The sequence below is a fragment of the Silurus meridionalis genome, chromosome 9, assembly GCF_014805685.1.
Source record: "Silurus meridionalis isolate SWU-2019-XX chromosome 9, ASM1480568v1, whole genome shotgun sequence".
Lineage (NCBI taxonomy): Eukaryota > Metazoa > Chordata > Actinopteri > Siluriformes > Siluridae > Silurus > Silurus meridionalis.
In genome coordinates, this window is record NC_060892.1 from 26,208,641 (window position 1) to 26,228,573 (window position 19,933).

Genomic DNA, 19,933 nt, shown 5'->3' on the forward strand with positions numbered 1-19,933 from the left:
CCTGCAGCGTGACTGAAACACCGCAGCAGCAGATTCAATCCGTCTGCCAATCTCACACTCTCTTTTCCCATCACCCATAGAGGATCACAAGGAAACTCCTACACAATGATTAAGCTTTGTCCTCTTACTCGTTCCTCAGAGCCAACAGCAGTGTCGATTCTCACCGCTCCACATGTTCACGTGTCAGAGATCCTCCTGAAGTACTGGCAAGAAAACATCATCATCTACAAATAACACGCATGTTACCTTCAGGTCACGTAAACCTCCCAGTGCCATGGAGCTTCTGAGTTTCACAGAATTACACGAGCTCTTTCAGCAAAGACTCACCTCGTGACAGGGAGTTGTGTCTCCATATCACCTCCATCGAATTCACATCATTTCATGTGGAAGCAAAAGGGCAAGGATTCAGTTATTCACACACACAAACTGACAAGATCATTCTTAGCTTCTCTGGTCTGATGGTGAAATAGGTCGAGGTGATCTTGCGAAAAATTTCCGTTCCTCTGTATTTTTTTATTTAAAGAAATTACATGAATATCCCTTTGAAATTTATTAATGTGATGTCAGAGTTTCTTCTCAAATTATATTACCATCCTTTATGATTCCATCTTAACTCTTACTTCAGGTCTCCTTCATGCACCAAAACATAATCCAGTGGAAGCCTTTAAAAAATATTAAGCAGATTATAATACAGCATTTAATAATAATAATAATAATAATAATAATAATAATAATAATAATAATGATAATGGAGTTTACGTTGTATAAATCCCGACTGAAACCTGAAATCCTTCAGATGAACGCTCTGATCAGACCTCCACAATGATCTTGGGTTGTTAGTTCTAAGTAGCATTTGATGAATATCAACCATAAATCTTTGGAGATCCAAATTCTAATAAACTACCTGTCAGTAACGTCCTCGAAACATTCGAATGCAATGTTCCCTCTTACATTCCCCACATTTACACGTGAGTCTGAAATGTAAAAACAGCGACAGTGACATTTGGGGGAAAAAAAGATTGTTTAGCAATGCCAGTTTCTGAGAGTAATTGTTGTGGCTAAGACGTGGAGAAGTTCTGCCTTTAGAGAAGCACAGTGTGTGTACGGTTTTACTGAGAATCGGATTTACACGGCAGTAAAACCATGTCTGGTGCTTCTATAATAACTCCAGGTTCTGTGAGCCTGAGATCCTGTACATCTGATTGATGTATCTGGGAGATGATTCACAAATAAAAAATAAAGTGTGCATGCACACAGGGTGTGTTTGCCAAATAATTCAATCTTATTCTTGTTTAAAAAGGAGGTGGTCCTGAGACGCTCGTTGTTATAAAATGTAAACGCACCTGGTTTTTGAAACAACATTTGTGAAACGAAGCATCGGTAAACACAACGTTAGTGAGATTTGATCCACCTCGCATTTAAAGTAACAGCAGTGTTGCACAGGAGGAAAGTCATTTTAAATGGATTGTTTGGACAAAGGTTTGTGGACACCTGAGCAAAAGATTGCCATGTGCTCATGCAACCACAAGGATGTGTGTTAGTAAGTCAGGCACTGATGTAGGTGAGAAGGTGAGGAGGCCTGGGGTGCAGTCAGCATTCACAGCAGGAGATCTTCCACCATATCCAACCCATGCAAAGCAGATCTTCATTTACATTTATCTGGAAAAATCAGGTGTCCCAATACTTTTGTCAATACAGTGTAGGTATATTTACACTTGGACTGACTCAAGATGTTTTTGACATTAAAGGTGATTTGCAGAGAGTGTGAAGGTAGATCAGACCAGTTGATCCTGCATGCTAATCAGTGCTGTCTCCAGGAAATGGGCCCAGGGGAAGTCACGCTAAAAAGATGTAGGCGATGCTGACAGCGTGACAGCAGCAGCTCCCCGAATGCACCCGAGCAGAGCAGTCCCTGTTCCAGCATCAGGACACCGAGCAAACGTGTAGCTCCATTATGCATTCAGGTGAAGTAGGACCGAATGAACAAATGAGATTTAATGGCTGCATGGTCGTGCAATGTCACTTTGGGGGAGTCGCCCATGAAGTTCCGCCTGAGCCGTGCAAGATAGCAGCAGCCTGGACCAAAACCAGGATATAATTCCGGGTGAAACTGTGTCCGCTTGTGACTTAAAGCTTAATGCAAATGTGATGGTACAGATTTCTGGGGTATAATGACGTGGGCATTGATTGCGGTTTTATGCAGTTGCGCTGTCATTTTAATCTGCCAGTGTGATACCTCCAAATCCAAAGTTGTTTGGATGAGCATGCGTCCAATTCCCCTTGTTTTTCTTATTGTCTGTTCCACTTCTCATCATTTTGTGTGTGTGTGTGTGTGTGTGTGTGTGTGTGTGTACGTTGCTTCGATGATTATCTCCTAACAACACCCTGAATGAGTATCATAATTGAGTGGAATTTGATTTCCTAATTAAGTGAAGGTTTAAAAAAAAAAAACGACGATCTTCAGCACCAATAAATCCTATTTATTATTTATTTGTTTGTTTGTTTGTATATACAGTATCTGTTTGCAAAGATCACGTTACGCATGGAGCCAGTCGAACAAAACCACTCAGCTTGTGATCATTAATTTCCAAATATGAGCTGAAAATGTCTGCAGTTCTCCTGCACTTCCACTGTGATTCCCTCTTCTCCATAGGAGACGTGATCTCAGATCAGGAACGCCTCTATACACACATTCATACTCAGATTTTTTCTTTCATATAATGACAACTTTGAACACTTGACATTCTCTCAGTCAACCTCATAAACTCCAACTCTTCCTAAACCATCTCAAATCCCACAGTTTTCCTTGGATCTAATGTCAATTCCTTGTTTTTCATGGTCCAAGCAAATCTCTTCTGATCGTTGTTTTTCCGAATTAATTGTTGCTTTGCCTGCAATTCCATGAAGTTCTGACTCACGCAGTCTCTTCTGAACAGTCGATGTTGAAACATGTCTACTACTTGAACCCTGAGAAGTATTTATATAAATCAGGTTTCTGAGGCTGGTAATTCGAATAAACTTATCTTCTGCAGCAGAGGTAGCTCGTGGTCTAAATAAGCGCCTGTCATAACCATCATAACATTTGATGGTTTTGGAGACTGTGTGGTGCAGTGTGAGATTTGATCAAAGTGGTACCTATAAACGTGAAACAGGTAGATGGGAATTCTATTTTTATTTTGGTACTACCTCTACCTCAGTCCATGGGAAAGTTTTCAAAGCTGCTACACATAATAAATGATATCTATCAGAACTAATATTAAATGGAATCATTTCTACTGAAGAAAAATGTCTAAAGTCAGTCAGCAGTGATGATCCCAGTTGGTCATGCTGCGTATTTACTGTTGTTTTCTCTCTTTTTTTGTTTGGTGAAAAACTCATTTATCTGATTGGGCGTAAAAAAGAACAAAATTAAGAAATATTATTTTTCTGCCTATTCCTTTATCGGCACGATTCTGTTTGCGATACAGTAGGGTTTGATGATATTGTGAGTCTCAGAGCACAAATACAGACTGCAGTTAGCATCCAAGTGCAATATTTTATTATCACCCTGTACAGGTGAAAGGGAAACAGGAGGATATGAAGCAGGTCGGTGATGCAATTAACTGAAATGATATACAAAAACATATAATGAGGATGAGGATGAGGATGATATGTAATCGGTCGAGAGAAAGAGTACAATTGATGCTATATGATGCAGTAGATTTGTACGATAGAATAAAGGTGTCCAAATAGCAGTCTAATATCAACTCATGAGTTCTAACTAATAACTGCAGTAAAGAAAATGTGATTTTAACTGATGAGCTGTAGGAGAGTGCCACAGCTGGTTCTGGAGGATTGAAACTTGAAGAAGTCTGGACATATTCTGGGTGTTTAATCAAACAAAATTCAAAACTGTCTGAGCCATTTATCTGAAAGAATCGATTCTGTAAAGGCAGTCAGGGGCCTGTGGTTAGTCGCAGTCCTGTTGTGTTCCGTCGTCACCCGGTGATGTTCAGCCTCCATGTCTCAGAGGATTCCTTCATCTTTTTATCTCTTGAACCTCACCCTTTTCTCAGGGTGCAAGAAACAATAATCAAATATCGATCATCTATTTAATAAGATTTAATACGGAAAATACGAAAAATAAGATTTAATACGATGTTCTCCTTCCAGACAGACAGCACTGGTGTAGACACCACACACACACACACACACACACCACACACACTTCTTATCTCACTTCCACTTCAGCTTCCTGATTATTTGATTGAAAGTTCATTTTTGGCTGCAAACAGGAGCTTCTGCATTGAACTGCATTCTGACTGATGTCACAGTGAAGGATCCATCTGATTTTGGATGTCTGTCTGGAGAGACTTCTCATCCTTCCCCATCTCTCTCTCTCTCTCTCTCTCTCTCTCTCTCTCTCTCTCTCCCTCCCTCCCTCCCTCCTCCCTCCTTCTTTCCCAGAGCCGGAGCATCCCACACATTCGTGCCGCAACTCCATCCAGCACCGCACATTCCTTCATTTTTGAAAAAAAAAAAAAGATAAATAAGACAATAAAGGATTTTTATTATAAGGGAAAAAAAGGAAAGAGAGAGGAAAGTGGGAACGCAACACGGGGCAAGCAATGCCATCTTTTGATCATGCCTCATTGCGCGTAAGAGCGAAGCAGGATGAATTTGATCTGCCCCGGGCTCTTGGTGTACTTCTTCCACTTAGGATTGTACCAGGTGACGCTCCGGTGCTTGATCGCCCCGGTCCTCTCGCACCCGCAGCCGTGCCGCGTGCTCGCCCAGGTCGGTCACACCGTGCGCCTCGGCGTGCTCCTGCCCTCGCGGCGGCCCGTGCGCGTTCGAGCCGCGCTGGACCGCGCGCTCAGCGACATGGCCGAGAGCGGAACCCGCCTCCTGCCCTACAACCTGAGCATGGACGTGGTAGCGCGCGAGCCGGCCGACGGTGACCCCGAGTCGCTCTTCCGGTGCGTGTGCCAGTCCATAGTGGTGCAGGGGGTCTCCGCGGTGCTCGCGTTCCCCCAGAGCCAGGACGAACTCGTGCAGGTGGAATTTATGTCGTCGTTTCTGGAGATTCCCTTCGTGAGCATCCTGGAGCACGGAGAGCCTCTAAGAACCGAGGTAAAGTGCAGGTCTGTTTCTCACGTTTAACACGTATAAGGAAGTGATATGTATGTCGTGCACGCGCATTTCAATTAAAACCTTTCCCGGGATAATTAATTGCGCACACAATGCTGATGAACCCTTTACTCTCGTGGTGCATCCGTGTCCTGGAGAAAACACATGATTTCATTCACTCCAGGTCTTTTTCTCTTTCATTTTCTTCGCGCGCGCGACACTTGTAGACAACTGTTGCCCCGGGCGCGCGGGTTATCTTCATCAAATACCCCGGTTCCGTATCCCGGCCTCCGCTCTGCGTCTTTACTGAATGAGATGACCCCTTAACATACCAGGCGTCAGCAGTGACACTGCATCCGTCATCCAGATGTTATTTACATCTCAAAACACATCGCACGCCTAATAAATACACTGAGATTTTTTTTTTGTTTTTTTTGCGCGTGCACAATGGTGCATTTTTGAGCTTCCAGAAGTTGTTTTATGCAGAAATAGAAAACCCTCAACCACCAGTCCGTGTCTAGACTGCTCTTTATATAGTTGCATTGCATGCATTAGATTGTCCTTGACTTGTCCTCATTGAGCTCTGGTTTGATGGCCCTTTGCAGACTTCATATCTATCTTCAGAGGTCAGATGTTGCAGCTGACTGAAGTGATGCTGCGTGTGTTTTGCACCTGAAGTGGCTGCATTGTGTTCTGCAGGAACCTGGCGAAGCCTGAGCAGCACAAACCACTTACATCACGAGCTACTTAAAGAAATTAAAAAGGAGGAGAATCTCACACGCTGTAAATCTTACAGCTGGCTCGGGAAATATCCACTCATTAAAATCGTTTTTACACACACACACACACACACACACACACACACACACACACACACACACACAAATAACAGGCTACTTAACTAAGGCATTGCTTTACACTTTAATCCTTCTCAATAAAACCACTTCGCAGTCGATCTCGGTGTTTGTGGATTTTTCAGGAGCTTTAAGATGCACTGCGTGGTTTTATCCAGACCTTCTGAAAGCACTTCCCCGTGCCGTCATGGGACGAGCTCTGATCTAATGAAGATTCTATGTTGAAAAGCCAATGCTCACTGGAGATGCTGTCGTGATTCTCAGTGTGTTTGCCGAGAAGTAGCTGATACACCCAAGTGTCCTATTGATCTGATAATACACAAGTAAAAAACAAGATGATCACATGATGCTGAGTTTCTGGTTCATGCTTGAGAACATATCCATAGAGAGTGCAGGCGCTTTGGAGGAACATATTTGTTCTCTATTATATTAGAAATATAGAGCTGTTCATGGGGTTTTGGAAGCTTCAAATCATTTAGGCTGAAGTATAGTATACTAGGGAAGGTAACATAATAGGTAACATGGTGTGGTTCTCCCAGAGGGTAACCTGAAAGATCTCTGACCTTGGTGTGCTCTGGATGCCATGCTGAACCAATTCTTGAACAAACAAGAAATACAACCTAAATGGACAGCATTTATGTCCACAAACACAACAATTGAATGGTGATTTTATTTAGGTTGGATAAAAGCCTATAATAATTATAAATAAGAAAAAAACCTGAACTGGACGTCACTTTCTTCATCGTTAGCAAAAGAAGGCAGCACAGATACAGACACATCGATTGTGCATTTAGGTTCTGACACTGTGTGTCTTGAAGCAGTGAGCCGGAGATGGTAGATTCCTCTGACACAGCAGCATTAGGGTCAAACCATGAATCTCACTGGGATAGAAACAGAAATGTGAATTCAATAGGGGGGCAAATAGGGGGATTTTACTGTACTGTTATTCTTTTCCTTTTTGTAACAATGCTCTCCCCAGTCCGAGTGCTTCAGCAGCAGGTTTTGTGTTGTATAAGGGGAGCTTCAGTCAGCAGTTCAGACAGATACAGAATATTAGATTTGTGCACACAGTTTTCGTCACGTATACGGTACTTCTGAAACCGAGCATGCACACTGAAGTGGCGTTCAAATGTAAAGGAAATGATGAAGATACTTTGATTTGGTCCTACGGGCTTTGAAAAAGAAGAGGATTTTTTTTGTTTAGGAGTAGGATTCTACACAGTCCACAAAATATATATATATATAAATATAAAAGCAGTGGAGTTCTGAGAGCGAGGAATGTGAGCTTGTACCTGCGGATCAACGCTGGAGACTTTTCCTGGAGTACGATCAGATTTTGTGTTTTTTCTAACCAGTTCCATCGAATGCACATCTGTAGAACAAGCCGGATAACATTTTAAGGCCTATAGTGATTACAGTCTAACGAGAAAAAGACACTCAACTATGCAGATGTGCAGTTCAAGGAGACTCCATGAGCAGAATTGAGAAACGCTGCCCTGATCAATTCGTCATCTTTATTCATATCAGGATAAAAGGCTAACAATTGGAAGGTCAATGAATACTTTTGGCATATAGTTACGCTTCATAGAGGAATGCTGCCGAAGAAAAAATCAATCGATTTAATCAAAACTATGAAAGCCAATTATCTCTCAATACTGTCTGGTGTGTTTAGGACGGCTCTCTATTTCTCAAAGCAACGATTTTTTTTCCCTGTGAATGTCAGTGCACATACTTCATCACTTTCTATAAGGTGTTTTAGAGTTTTTATTACTTTTCTGACGCATGGAAGAAGGTTCTAATGTAAGAGAATGAGAGGGTTCAGTGCCCTGATTCCACAGTTCCTCCCACAGTGTTGTGTTGTGTAGTGGAGGGAGTTTGTAAGAGGCTCATTTTCACTCGTCAGCTGGTGATTAAAAGTAGTCGTCTGTCTCGTAACCAGTCGTCTGTCTCGTAGTTAAGCCGAATATTTATAAAGGACCTCTGTATTTTGAAGAACACGTCGAACTGCACTTCAATTAACAGACGCACAAATGACATTTCCAGCTTCAGTGCTTTTTAAGGTTTTCCTGTTAACGAGCTCGGAGCTGACGAAAGTATTAGAATAAGAATTTCACATTTTTTTAATGATATAAGAAGCACTTTAATTTTTTTCTACAGTGATTAATTAAGACACAATTTGCCAGTTTTTTTCTGTTTTGCATAAATAGAAATATTAAATCTCAAGAATGAATGCAAATGTGGGTCAAAGATGCAGCTTGTGAACTCCCAGGGTAAAGCAGATGCCTTCAGTGAGGTCAAATTATGGTCTATTCACACAACAAGTTCTCTACAATCAATGCTCGGAATTTGTTTATCGCTAACATTCTAGGCTAGTTAGGTCATGCTAATGTCTATATCAATATCAAGTTTTCAATTTTAACTCATTCAATTGTATTTTTTCACTGTAATAATGTTTAAAGATAAATAATACCCTGGTCAAAACAAAGAGCGAATACTGGCACAAATTTAATTTTTTTAATAAACCCTTATTATATATAATATACAAAATGAATATTCAGACACTTCAGATCAGGTTCTATGAATTTGTTTGCCTGCAGCATGGTGAGGAAGCTCCTTATTCTGTAGATGAATAATAAATGAAGTCTTTCCACCATGTTAAACTCCAAAGTCTAGTCTGGATCGAGTACATTCTACTAAACACAACAGATATGATATTCCTGGTGGATCTTGTGCATGTCCGCCACAAGGTTATTGAAGAAGATTTGTGCAGTTGAATGTAGAACTTCTTACAGTCTATTAGATTTTCCATTTACAGCAGAATTATCTCATGTATACACCTGAGCAGGGGAGGGTTTGGGACCTTGCTTAAGGACCAAACAGTAGCAACTTGGTGGAGGTGAGATTTGATCTCACAACCTTCCCATTAGACGTCCAACATCCTAACCGATGAGCAACCACTTCTTTGCTATCTGTTACCATCGTTTTACCTTCTGCCTCCCATGTAAGCGGCATCCCCAGGGCACCAAACACATCCATTGAGCAGAAACACTTTATTTTCTTTACCTGTATTTGATAAAGACAAAACCAGGAAGGTCAAGCTCAGATAACTTTCAATACTGACCTTGACACAGTTCTGGCTCAATCCTGGGGAGAACACAATCACGCTAAACCTTACAGAAAGCTCTCATCTGGCGACGTAGGAGCTGCTCAGCGAATAAGAGGCGGTCAGGGCCCGAGAAGCAAAGCCCTAATAAGTATAAAATTGGAGGAGACCCAGAAAGGGACATTGAAGAAAGTAGTGGGAGATAAGTCGTAGTGGCACGCAGGTGTGGAAGAGCGATAGGAAGAATTGCCTTCTGGCCTGGAGGCTTCACAGAGAGATATCTGGTCTTGACAGAAGGCTGATAGCGTGAACATCCTGCTCTTGCTGAAGCTGTACTTGTGTATTTTGTGTACAGTCAGGCAGCTAAATAAGTTTGATGTTTCTGTCTAGCGCCTTTCTTCTACAAGAGCACGCTTTTCTTAAATATCTCAGCCGGTAGGAAAGATGAAAGACCGGCATACAGATAAAAAGCTATTCTCGGCCAGAAGATTGCTCCGAACCAGATCCGACGCGATGATCGGACCACTGTCTGAACGAATAAAAATTCGTTTCACAGTACAGCGTTTCAGTTCTCGAGCTCTTTTAGCATCGGAGAAATGATTAGCCGTTATCCCGATATCTGTTTAAGACTGCAGAAAGAACATTACTTATAATCTTATACTCCAGTAATCATGTTAGTTCTCACTCTCCAGTGTTCTGTATTGTTGAAAGATTTATGATCAAACTCTTGATGTCACCCAGATGAGGATGGGTTCCCCTTTTGAGTCTGGTTCCTCTCAAGGTTTCTTCCTCATAACATCTAAGGGAGTTTTTCCTTGCCACAGTCGCCACGGCTTGCTCATCAGGGACAAATGCACACCATTCACCATCACTGTTGATTTGTGTAAAGCTGCTTTGAGACAATGTCTGTTGTGAAAAGCGCTATACAAATAAACTTGACTTGACTTGACTTGACTATCCAGTGACATCAGCTCGCCGGTCCTATCGATCTGACCTCGGCTTCACCACGCTCCGGAGGATGCCTCGTCCTATAAGTTATGAATCGAAGTTGAAAGTTTTCTATCTTTAAATAAAAGGTCTCGGATCAATACTCTCGTTTGTTGTTCTATTGATCTGAGACGTGAAGATTAATTAGCATAACTTTTACATTCAGTCGTCTTTAAAAGCACGAGCAGTGCCGGGTCGCTCCACTCAGAGATAATGAAGGCAATGAAAATGTAATGGAGCCGCGAGGAGAAGGAGAAGAAGGAGGAGAAGGAACTCTCCGAGCATTTGTGTGTCAGCCGTGTTTTATTTTCCTCAACGAACAATAATGTGGAATCATTTCATGCTTCATTGATTTGGATGAGAAAAAAAAAGAGGAAAAAACAAATGATGAAGTTGTATTTACTTTGTATTTTATCTGTACAATAAAATAAATACCAAAGAGAACACAAGCCCCACTGCGGGGGTCACAGTAACACAAAGTGCAGTTTAATATTCTATAGAAATGGTATATTTACAGTATATACCACACTACAACAAAACACCAAACAAAACAACTACAACTCTTCTTCTTCTTCCTGCTCCTGTTAGCGGTCGCCACAGCAGATCATCCGTCTCCATCCCCTGTCCTCTACATCTGCCTTTTTCAAACCAACTACCTGCACATCCATAAACCTCCACCATGGTCTTCCTCTTTCCTTCCTACCTGGTGGCTCCATCCTCAGCATTCTCCTACCGTTATACCCCATGTCCCTCCTCTCCACAACATCTCACTTCCACACCCACCTACTCACCAGATTTGGCTCGTGGTTGGGTGTGGAAGTGAGATCTTGTGGATCGTTTTTTGACGATCATCATGCACGAGTTGCCGAACGCTACAATCTGGTCTGATCTCCAGTGATGTTTTTCCGCTCTTCTTGCTTAAAACACCCCAAGCGTCTCGATGCAGCGTCGCCGTATGTCAAACGTATATTATGTCAAACGTCTCTGTGGCAGATTTTTCCAGTTTTGACGCAGAATTTCACGTTTGCTCTTCTTTCTCACTTTATGAACAGCACCAGTTAGACCAGTAGTCTGGAATCTTTTTTGATATCACCTCGTAGATGGTGGTATCAAAAACTAAACAACCGCATGTAAAACAAAAACACAAGACAAACAAAAATGACCAAAATACAAAACGAAATGTCGATCAGATTAAAGAAACACACAACAATATATACAGGAACAGATACACAACATTAATAGTTTTACCTGTATATGTGTGTGTGTGTGTGTGTGTGTGTGTGTGTGTGTGTGTGTGTGTGTGTGTGCGCGCACACAAGCTAGTTTAATAACGAGCAAAGCCACACAACTCCCTGGCCTCCATGTTGGACCTGGTGGTGCAGATGGTCACCTCAGCATGATTTTTGTTTTGAATGTGTAGTTCGGCTGGAACGAATGAATCTGATGCCTTCAGTGGGAAGAAAAAAAGCCTGAGAAAAAGGATGTGGAATGTTGGCGTGATGTTTCACACCTAATTCAGTCTTCCTTTCTGAGCATCCTCTGGCAGCCGACATCGCTGATGGTTTGTTGACCGGTTGTGAGCGTGCCAGAGCTTGTCACATTGAACTGCCACAACACACCTCACCACACCTCATCGATGGGATCTTCAGCTCTGGACTGACGCTGCTCTGTTCCTGTTCTGGTCATGAACATATTTTGGATGTAGGCGTTCTCAATGTGGTGGAGAACGCCAGCTTTTTCTACTGCCCACATCCAAAATAACTCAAAGTGACACGGGCAGTCTGGACTTCTGATCTCCACAGTGGTGTTGGCAGAAAGAGGAACATCTGCAGCTTCTCCTGGTTAGAAACATATAACATATTTCTCCTGGTTAGTGAATATTCACCACTGAAAACAAGTAGAATGTTTGTATGAGAGAGAAAAAGGTCTATAGGCACACACACACACACACACACACACACACACACACACACACACACACACACAGAAGACCAATTATCTGGCAGACGGACACAGAGTGCATTTGCATAATAGAGGATGACTGATAAGAAACAAGAACGGTTCGGATGGCAAACAGGACGCAGAATCATCTCCTAACTGGATAAATCTGTTCTCATTTTTCTCAGCCATGACCAATCTTTTAAAAGCTTTTTCATTCATTTTATTTTCTCTTCTGTCTTTTCGTTCAAGCCCAATTCTAAGTACAGTACATCCCCTTATCCGGCACTTTATTAGGAACCCCTGGACACCTACATACACCTTCATACAATTATCTAATTATCTAATCTCACGGCTGCTGCCAGAATGAGACCCGGTCCAGACCCTGTCACAAAGCGAACGCCGTCTTTTTAATGATTGCAGTCCAAGCATGTGAAAAATATGTATGTGTTGGGTTTCTAAGTCATTTCAAAAAATGTTTTAATGTCTTATCTCGTTCACAAGCATCTACTTCCATAAATCTGCATCTGTGCAACATCAGGAGACTGAGACTAGTTCATAAGCCAGTGGATCTATCAAAATGCAAAGTAACTCATTCTTTGTGGAAAACGAAAGCGTCCCTACAAAATATACGTTATTTAAGTTGGATGTAATTATCAATTTCCCATTCTGAACTTCTTTGATTGGATTTTAATTAAATCGTATAATCATCATTCCCACAGGAGAGATGATCCTCCAAACCCACTGCTGGGCAAAATGCTTCATTCACTTTCAGATTCTTTTGTAGAAGCCTCACTCAGATCCATGCCACATCCAATGGTAGATGAATGTTGTCCCATCATACGTGTCTGATACAGGATTCTAGCTGCTTAACAGTTCTGGGTCTTCTTTGTTGTATTTTTCATTTCATGATGTGGCAAAAATGTTTTTAAATGGTAAAAGGTCTAGACTGCAGGCAGGCTGTCACGCTTTGATCAAAAGTCGGAAACCAGAATACGAATAAAAGGTTTATTAGCCTTGGGAAACAAACAGAAGCTAGAAAGCAGCATGTACCGGAAAACGGGTATATTCTGAAACACAGGTAGTCCAGAGATGATCACCAGAATGAACCCTAGATCGGACAGTGAGTGAGTGCGAACGGGGGGCTTTATAAAGGGAGGGTGTAGACTGGAGACAGGTGAAGGTGATTAGTGTGCAGGCGAGACGCTGCGAGTGTGCTGAGTGCTGGGGGTGGGGGGCGTGGCCAGTGGTTCCCTGACACAGGCCAGTTTATATAAAAGCACATTATTTATTTTTTTCTCTTTCTCAATATAACAAATCAACAAAACATCTAATATATTCAATACTATATATTTATGTTTATTCAGCTCTCCTTCCTGTCTGTAAGACTGTGAACTGATACACGTGTGCACATCACACTGAATTTGGCTTCTTTCCTGAAGTTTCACAGAATTAGAAATGGAACTGAAAGCTGCAGTGCCAGTACCTGTAGGAAGATATTGTACCTGAACAAAAGTACTAATCCCCACACACTACACACACACACACACACACACACACACACACACGCACACACACACACACACACACACACACACACACACACACACACACACACACACTTATGTTTTCACTTCAAGATTGTGCGAAACAGGGCTTTTATTTATAATTTTTTTTTTATAAAAATACACACCTCCAGAGTCCTCAGTTTGGTCCTAAACTCTGGGTGCTGTTATTTCTCCAAATGTGTGTGTGTGTTATTCCCAGAGTGTATTCCCACCCCTCTCCCATTGTTTTCTAGTATAGGCTCTCGCTCTACCATGACCCTGACCAGGATAAAGCAGTTACAGAAGATAAATAAATAGAAAAATAAATAAAAAAATAAAAAAATAAATAGGGAAAAAAAAAAAATATATATATATATATAATAATAATCAATTATTTAATTAGACAGGGAGAGAGATAAAAAAGGAGATTGAAATATAGTGAAATAGAGAAACAGACAAATAGAAAGATATATTTTTTAATCCCTATTTTTAGACTTAATAGTTATACTTTATATTTTTATTTATTTGATTTATTTATATTTTTTTCTATTTCTATTTACACATTGGACAGTCGTAAGCAGCATTTTACTACGTCGTACTCGTGAATGTGACAAATAAAATTAGATTGGATTTGATTATACGTATAAAAGTTGTTCTTTTCCTTTTAATGCAACGTTATTTAAGCTGTTGCTCCTCAATCATTATAAATATACAGGTGCTTCTGCATCTCTTGCATCATGTTCGAACCTGAAGTTTGTTTTCCTCTGCTCTCGTCACCAACACACGGATTTGTTACGTATCCGAATCCTTTTGTTCATTAGATTTTTGCAAATTCAGAGTGAATTGAATTGTTTCTGCCGAAACTACTGTTTGTTTTTGACAGTTTTTGAGCAACAGATGGAAGTCAGTGGCATTATTTGATAGAGCAGAGTGTTGGGTGTATAGAAATGTGATTGCATAAGCTCCTGTACAGAACGCGATGTACCGGTGCCCCCCCGAGCACTTCAGGGAAAGCTATTAACTATGTCCAAATTGTGCACCATTACACTTGGTATTTAACTCCCTGCTAGCGAGATCTGCTGATGACTCGCCTTGAAGTAGGAAAGCTGGACCGGAGCCATGCAATAATTCCCCGCCATCCTTCCTGAGCAGAGCATCGTCTGAGCCCAAGGATTTCATTCCTGCAGCCATTGTCATAACAGAGGAGCAAAGCTAGTCATTAGCGTGTCATTTGGGATTTAACTTGTGAACTTCCTGCACTTGTGATTAGCCCAGCTCTATTCCCAGCACCTTTACTGGAGCTCTGCTGCAGCGTTAAAGCCCCGAGCTCTCATCAGGCGAAGCCAAATAAAAATGAAGGTAATGTAAATACTGTCAATATGTAATGCTTTCCCACTGTGTCCAAATGCTGATGTGATTATGCAGAGCTGTAAATAAATCTCTGTGTGCACAGCGAAAAAAAGAAAAAGAAGAAAAAGCTGCCAAAGGTGGAATTGTTGCTGCAAAAGCGGCAGAACACAGTGGAGACTAACAGGAGTAATTAAGAACGTTGGATCAAAGCGGTTTGGGTATGAATGCGGAATTTGATGAAGAACGAGACGTGGATTCACGGCAGGCATGCGCCTGATGTCTGTACGAGGCTTTTAAAAGATTCATCCTCAGTCAATGTGTATGGAATTCACAGCATGGAGCAGTCACATGCATTAAACTGATATTAAACTCTCGTAGTGCTGAGCCACGGGGTTCGTCCCTGCAGCCTTCATCCTCAGAGAATCGGCCGGATGATCATTAGAAAGAGATTTATGCGTTTGAACATATTGAAGATTTAAGAGCATCATGAGAGGAAAATAAGTTACTTACTTATGACAGCAGTACAAACATGACTATATACATATAAACAGGAATTCATATCTTACTGAAAATCATACAATACTTGATAAAACCACATTTTACAATATATATAATTAGCTGGAAGGAGTTCAGGTGGACTGTGATTGGCTGGAAGTTGTGGTATGAATAGAGGATTGTGATTGGCTGGAAGGTTAGGTGTAAATAGTGGATTGTGATTGGCTGGAAGTTCCAGTGTGAATAGTGGATTGTGATTGGCTGGAAGGAGTTGAGGTGTGGATTGTGATTCGCTGGAAGTTTAGGTGTGAGTTCAAGTAGGTTGCATTTGTCAGTTGAATCTTAGTGAATGTACTGCTTATAAACACCTGTAACCATAATAACATCCAGTTCCGGTTCCATCTAGAGATGGTGATTAAACACTTTTCCTAATGACCTCATTGAGCTCTATGGGGGATTTCTGCTTGTGGTGAAACTTCTATGGTAAATACAGGGATTTTCATAAACACCTCGAGATGAATTTGATGAACTGGAGAAGAAAACGTCCCAATTTGAAATGGAATGAAAAACGGCACCAGGAGTTTCTCCATCAGCTCCAATATTAGTAGCGACACGACACAGTTGCACATCTGAGCTGTTTATAAAATGTTAAAAAATCGGAAGCATTATTTTGATCCATTCAGTTAACACTTTGGGATGTTCTTCACCTCCACATTGTGCACTACCATCCTGTAACACCTCACACTTAAATTCTTTCATCTTTTTGCTAGTATACGGTGTGTTTATTGACCAGAATGTCATGTTTTTCACTGGTACACCAATCAGCATTTCACCATATTTAACCATTTGGTTGAAAACATATACATTTTACTTATACTGTAGATTAAACTTCAACAAATATTGTAGCTAAAAAGTGGTGCTGGATTTTCTTTTCCAAACACACCTCTACTATTTGTCCTTGTCTGCTGTGATTCTGATTACTGTTCACTAATATTGTTTACTGTAATTGGTGTAATCCAGCACCCCAAGTGATCCTGTCTTCATTTCAAGCCTATAAATTATTACAGAGTCATTTATCACTCTGACAGGAGATTCTGTGACACCTGCTGACGACGGCGTATCCCACGGCGTCTCCTCGTTCTTCACTTCCGCTCCCGGCGCTCTGACGGAGCTTGTATCATTGTGATTAATGTTAAATAAACCCGTCCAATGAATATTCATCCTTCTGGCACGCTATACGTAGAACGCTCACTTCAACGCTTCCCTACTGTAACACGCCTCATTCGACTGATTCAGCTAATTAGCGAACTCCTGGAGGGGTGAATCAGGTGCGCTGGAGCAGGTGGAAAGAGCAGTTTTGCAGCGCTGCATCCTTTAGGAATGTGGAGAGGGTTTGGAGTGATTGGTCCCTCATTCGGTAAAATACTTAAGGACGTATGAATCAGAAAATCGTTCAATATTAGATGTACGGAAAATCATGCTGATTGTGTAAAAGTTGTCAGTGTGGGCGGATTTAAAGCAGTGGCGTGTCTGTGGTGATATTTACGAGCTTTAATTACTTAGATATAATAATCACATGAATTACTGCTTATGTGTTTAATTATTATTTATATTATTTGTCAGTTTTTGGAATGAGACTTTACTCCGTCCGTAATATTTAATCTTTGACTCAAACGAGATACTAAATCAGAGTCCTGACGTCGTTACGAACGCGTGACATCCTCTGTTTTATCCAGCTTTTAATTTGATGATATTTTTTGTTTTTGTGGAATTGTTATGCCGATATTTTTATACACCCATAAATCAATTGTTCTGTAATTTCATTTCAATCGAACGTGTTTCCTGTAAAGAAAAAGCGCTGGCCAAGCACTCGTTAACTGCACTTCCAGATTCATTTCATTTATAAGCTTATCTGTCTAAAAAAAAAAAAAAAAGGGTCCAATAAGCAAAGTCCTGCAAAAATAAAGCAGATGGTAATGAAATCATTTGGTCATATTTTTGTGATTAATTTTGACCTCAAAGTAAAAAAATGCAGTATTTGTTTAAGGCATGACGTTTTAGTTTCATCAGCGTGTTGGAGATCGGTTTCTGGATTCCGTACTGCATTGCTACTAAACATGTTTAAGTGCCTGGTACCGACACACACACACACACACACACACACACACACACACACACACACACACACACACACACACACACACACACTTCAGCTTGACTCAGACTCTCCTTCAGTCTGCATGTACTGTATAAATCTCACATAAATCCTGAATAGCCCTCAAGTCTGTATTTACGTCTCAGCTCTGGATATCGTTGTGCACGATTTCAGTATTAGGTGCTCAGGATGCAGCCCTCAGAGCGTCTCAGGAACACTCATTTCCAGCCTGTTTGTCACCGACGGTGGAGTTTGTAGCATTGCTATTGGAAGTGCAGACAGCTTTCAGCATCGATGCACTCCAGTGACAGGAAACAGGAAGTGTCGACTGCGCTAATGAGTCCAGCTGCTGCCAGCGGATTTTTCGGATGTCTGCATCCTTAAAGCAGCAAAATATTCAATTTTTTCTCCACCCAATACACTTTGGCTAAGCACGATTTTATGATACAACGTTACAAAAGCATTACGCTAAACACCCTCTCTATTGCCCATTTACTCAAATCATTTTTGCCGCCAGTTTCTGCCAAAAGTGAAGCGAATAAAGAGACGTCAGCTACTTTAAACCAATCTTACACTAGACAGGATGTTTAAACCATTTGCCAGGACATGATTCCTAGGCTGGAGAATTGGAACAATTGGATACGTGCATAATTCCTACAATCAGAAATGTCATCTCGCTGTGTGCAGGTTTTTTCTTTTCTTATATAATTCCCAGGCTGGAAATTTGATCACGGTGGTCTCGATGGTCCAATCCCAGTAATCATGTGGAATATACGGTGGACAAGATTCAGCTCAGTGTCAGTTTCAGTGTGTTCTTCTTATCCTGAACCCATCAGGAAAGTGTGGTGCTTCCGATACCGCAGTGCCTCGGTCAGGGTCAGGGCACCGACAAGGCCGACATGACACACGGCTTGTTGATGGGAAATGATCTGATGTACGAAAGATGCATCTTAAACAGGAAACATTTGAGGCACAGGGATTTATCTGTGTCTCGGCGTTTCCACACTATCACCTTCAAAATACTCTCTTTGTACAGCGATACAGCGCTCCCAGCGTTCTTCTGGAACGTGTCTTCTTTTCGAACTGTGTCAAGATTTTCATCTTTGGGAAGAGGGCGGAGTCTGTAGGAGCCAAATCAGTCGAGTAGTGTGGGTGTGGAAGTGAGATCATGCTGTTTACCTGTGAGGAGAACTCTGTGACAGAGTTGCACAGCTCCCGAATGTCTTTTTATAAACTGACTTATGAAGGTCGGTGCTCCCTGTGACTGTGTGTGCAGCCTTGTGCTGCCATCTGTTGGCATGTTACAAAACTAGTCTTGAGACTTTTTGATTCTACCTCGTATGAGAATTTTTATTTGAGTTCATTCCTTTACTGGTATGAACACAGACTCAGAATAAATTCGAGAAAAGCACACTGTAGTGTAGTGCAGCACAGAATAGGAGTGTGTTTTAAAGAGCCTGTGATTGGCTGGATATCAGTATTAATAATAAGTGAGTGTTAGAGACGACTTCCACGGCTGAGAGCTTGTATGCATAGTGCATGGATATAAGGATATAAGGACAGCATTAATGGAGTGTTTGGATGGTGTACACTGAACTGGCCATGATAGCATGTAGTCGTGTGTCACAGGGGACACTTTCCTTCAGTGCGCTTGGAATTACAGGCCTGAGGAAAGAGAGTGACAGCGAATGGATCAGGGGAGTTCAGAACCCCGGGGAGAAACCAACACTAATCACCTTGACGATCACCACAATAGAAGTAATACATCTGAGTTCTTGGATCGGTCCCTCTACCTGGCTGTCAGACTCAGGGTGATGGCCACAGGCGAGGATTAGATGCTCCAGACTTCAAGGTGAATTGAGGGTCGCAAACAGAATTTGTTTAGGGCGATACAAAGAATATCTCGAGGTGATACTTAGCGGAATGACGTTCCAGAAAGTGTGTTCTGCTGCTATCTGGGAAGGTCTTGGATCGCTTAGTATAGATATGAGAGAAGAAATAAAATAACATTTTGAAGAATACACTCACGAGCAGAAAATAAATAAATAAATAAATTATACAAATATATATATATATAGGATTTTAATCAACAAATTATTGGTCTAGCAAAAACTTCAGAAAAGCTCTCACTGGTGCAATGCGAATTCACTGGTTTACTTTGCTGCAGTGAAACTGGAATTTCATCTCTATATTCTTCCTGGAGACAAAACGGTTAACATCAGGATAATGATGTAAAATGAATATCTTCTTACCAAATTGTTCCACATCAACACTGAATGCAGCAACATTGTTTATTTCTGGTCATAAGTTTCCCCACAAGACTGAACATTACGGCTCAAACAGCTCATTTCCTGACCAATGATTTGTTTTCAAGATCATTAAAAGCTTCATATTT

The 19,933-nt window shown here is 41.3% G+C and overlaps 1 protein-coding gene across 1 annotated transcript in view; it reads left to right on the plus strand.

Annotated features, from left to right (window-relative positions):
• Positions 1 to 4,459: 4,459 nt before the first annotated feature.
• grin3bb (glutamate receptor, ionotropic, N-methyl-D-aspartate 3Bb) overlaps positions 4,460 to 19,933 on the plus strand; it is a 48,344-nt gene continuing 32,870 nt past the window's right edge. The window contains exon 1 of the mRNA XM_046858017.1: positions 4,460 to 5,112. Within this exon, the coding sequence (XP_046713973.1) occupies positions 4,654 to 5,112 (459 nt within the window). The 5' untranslated portion in view covers positions 4,460 to 4,653. The remainder of the gene's footprint in view (positions 5,113 to 19,933) is intronic.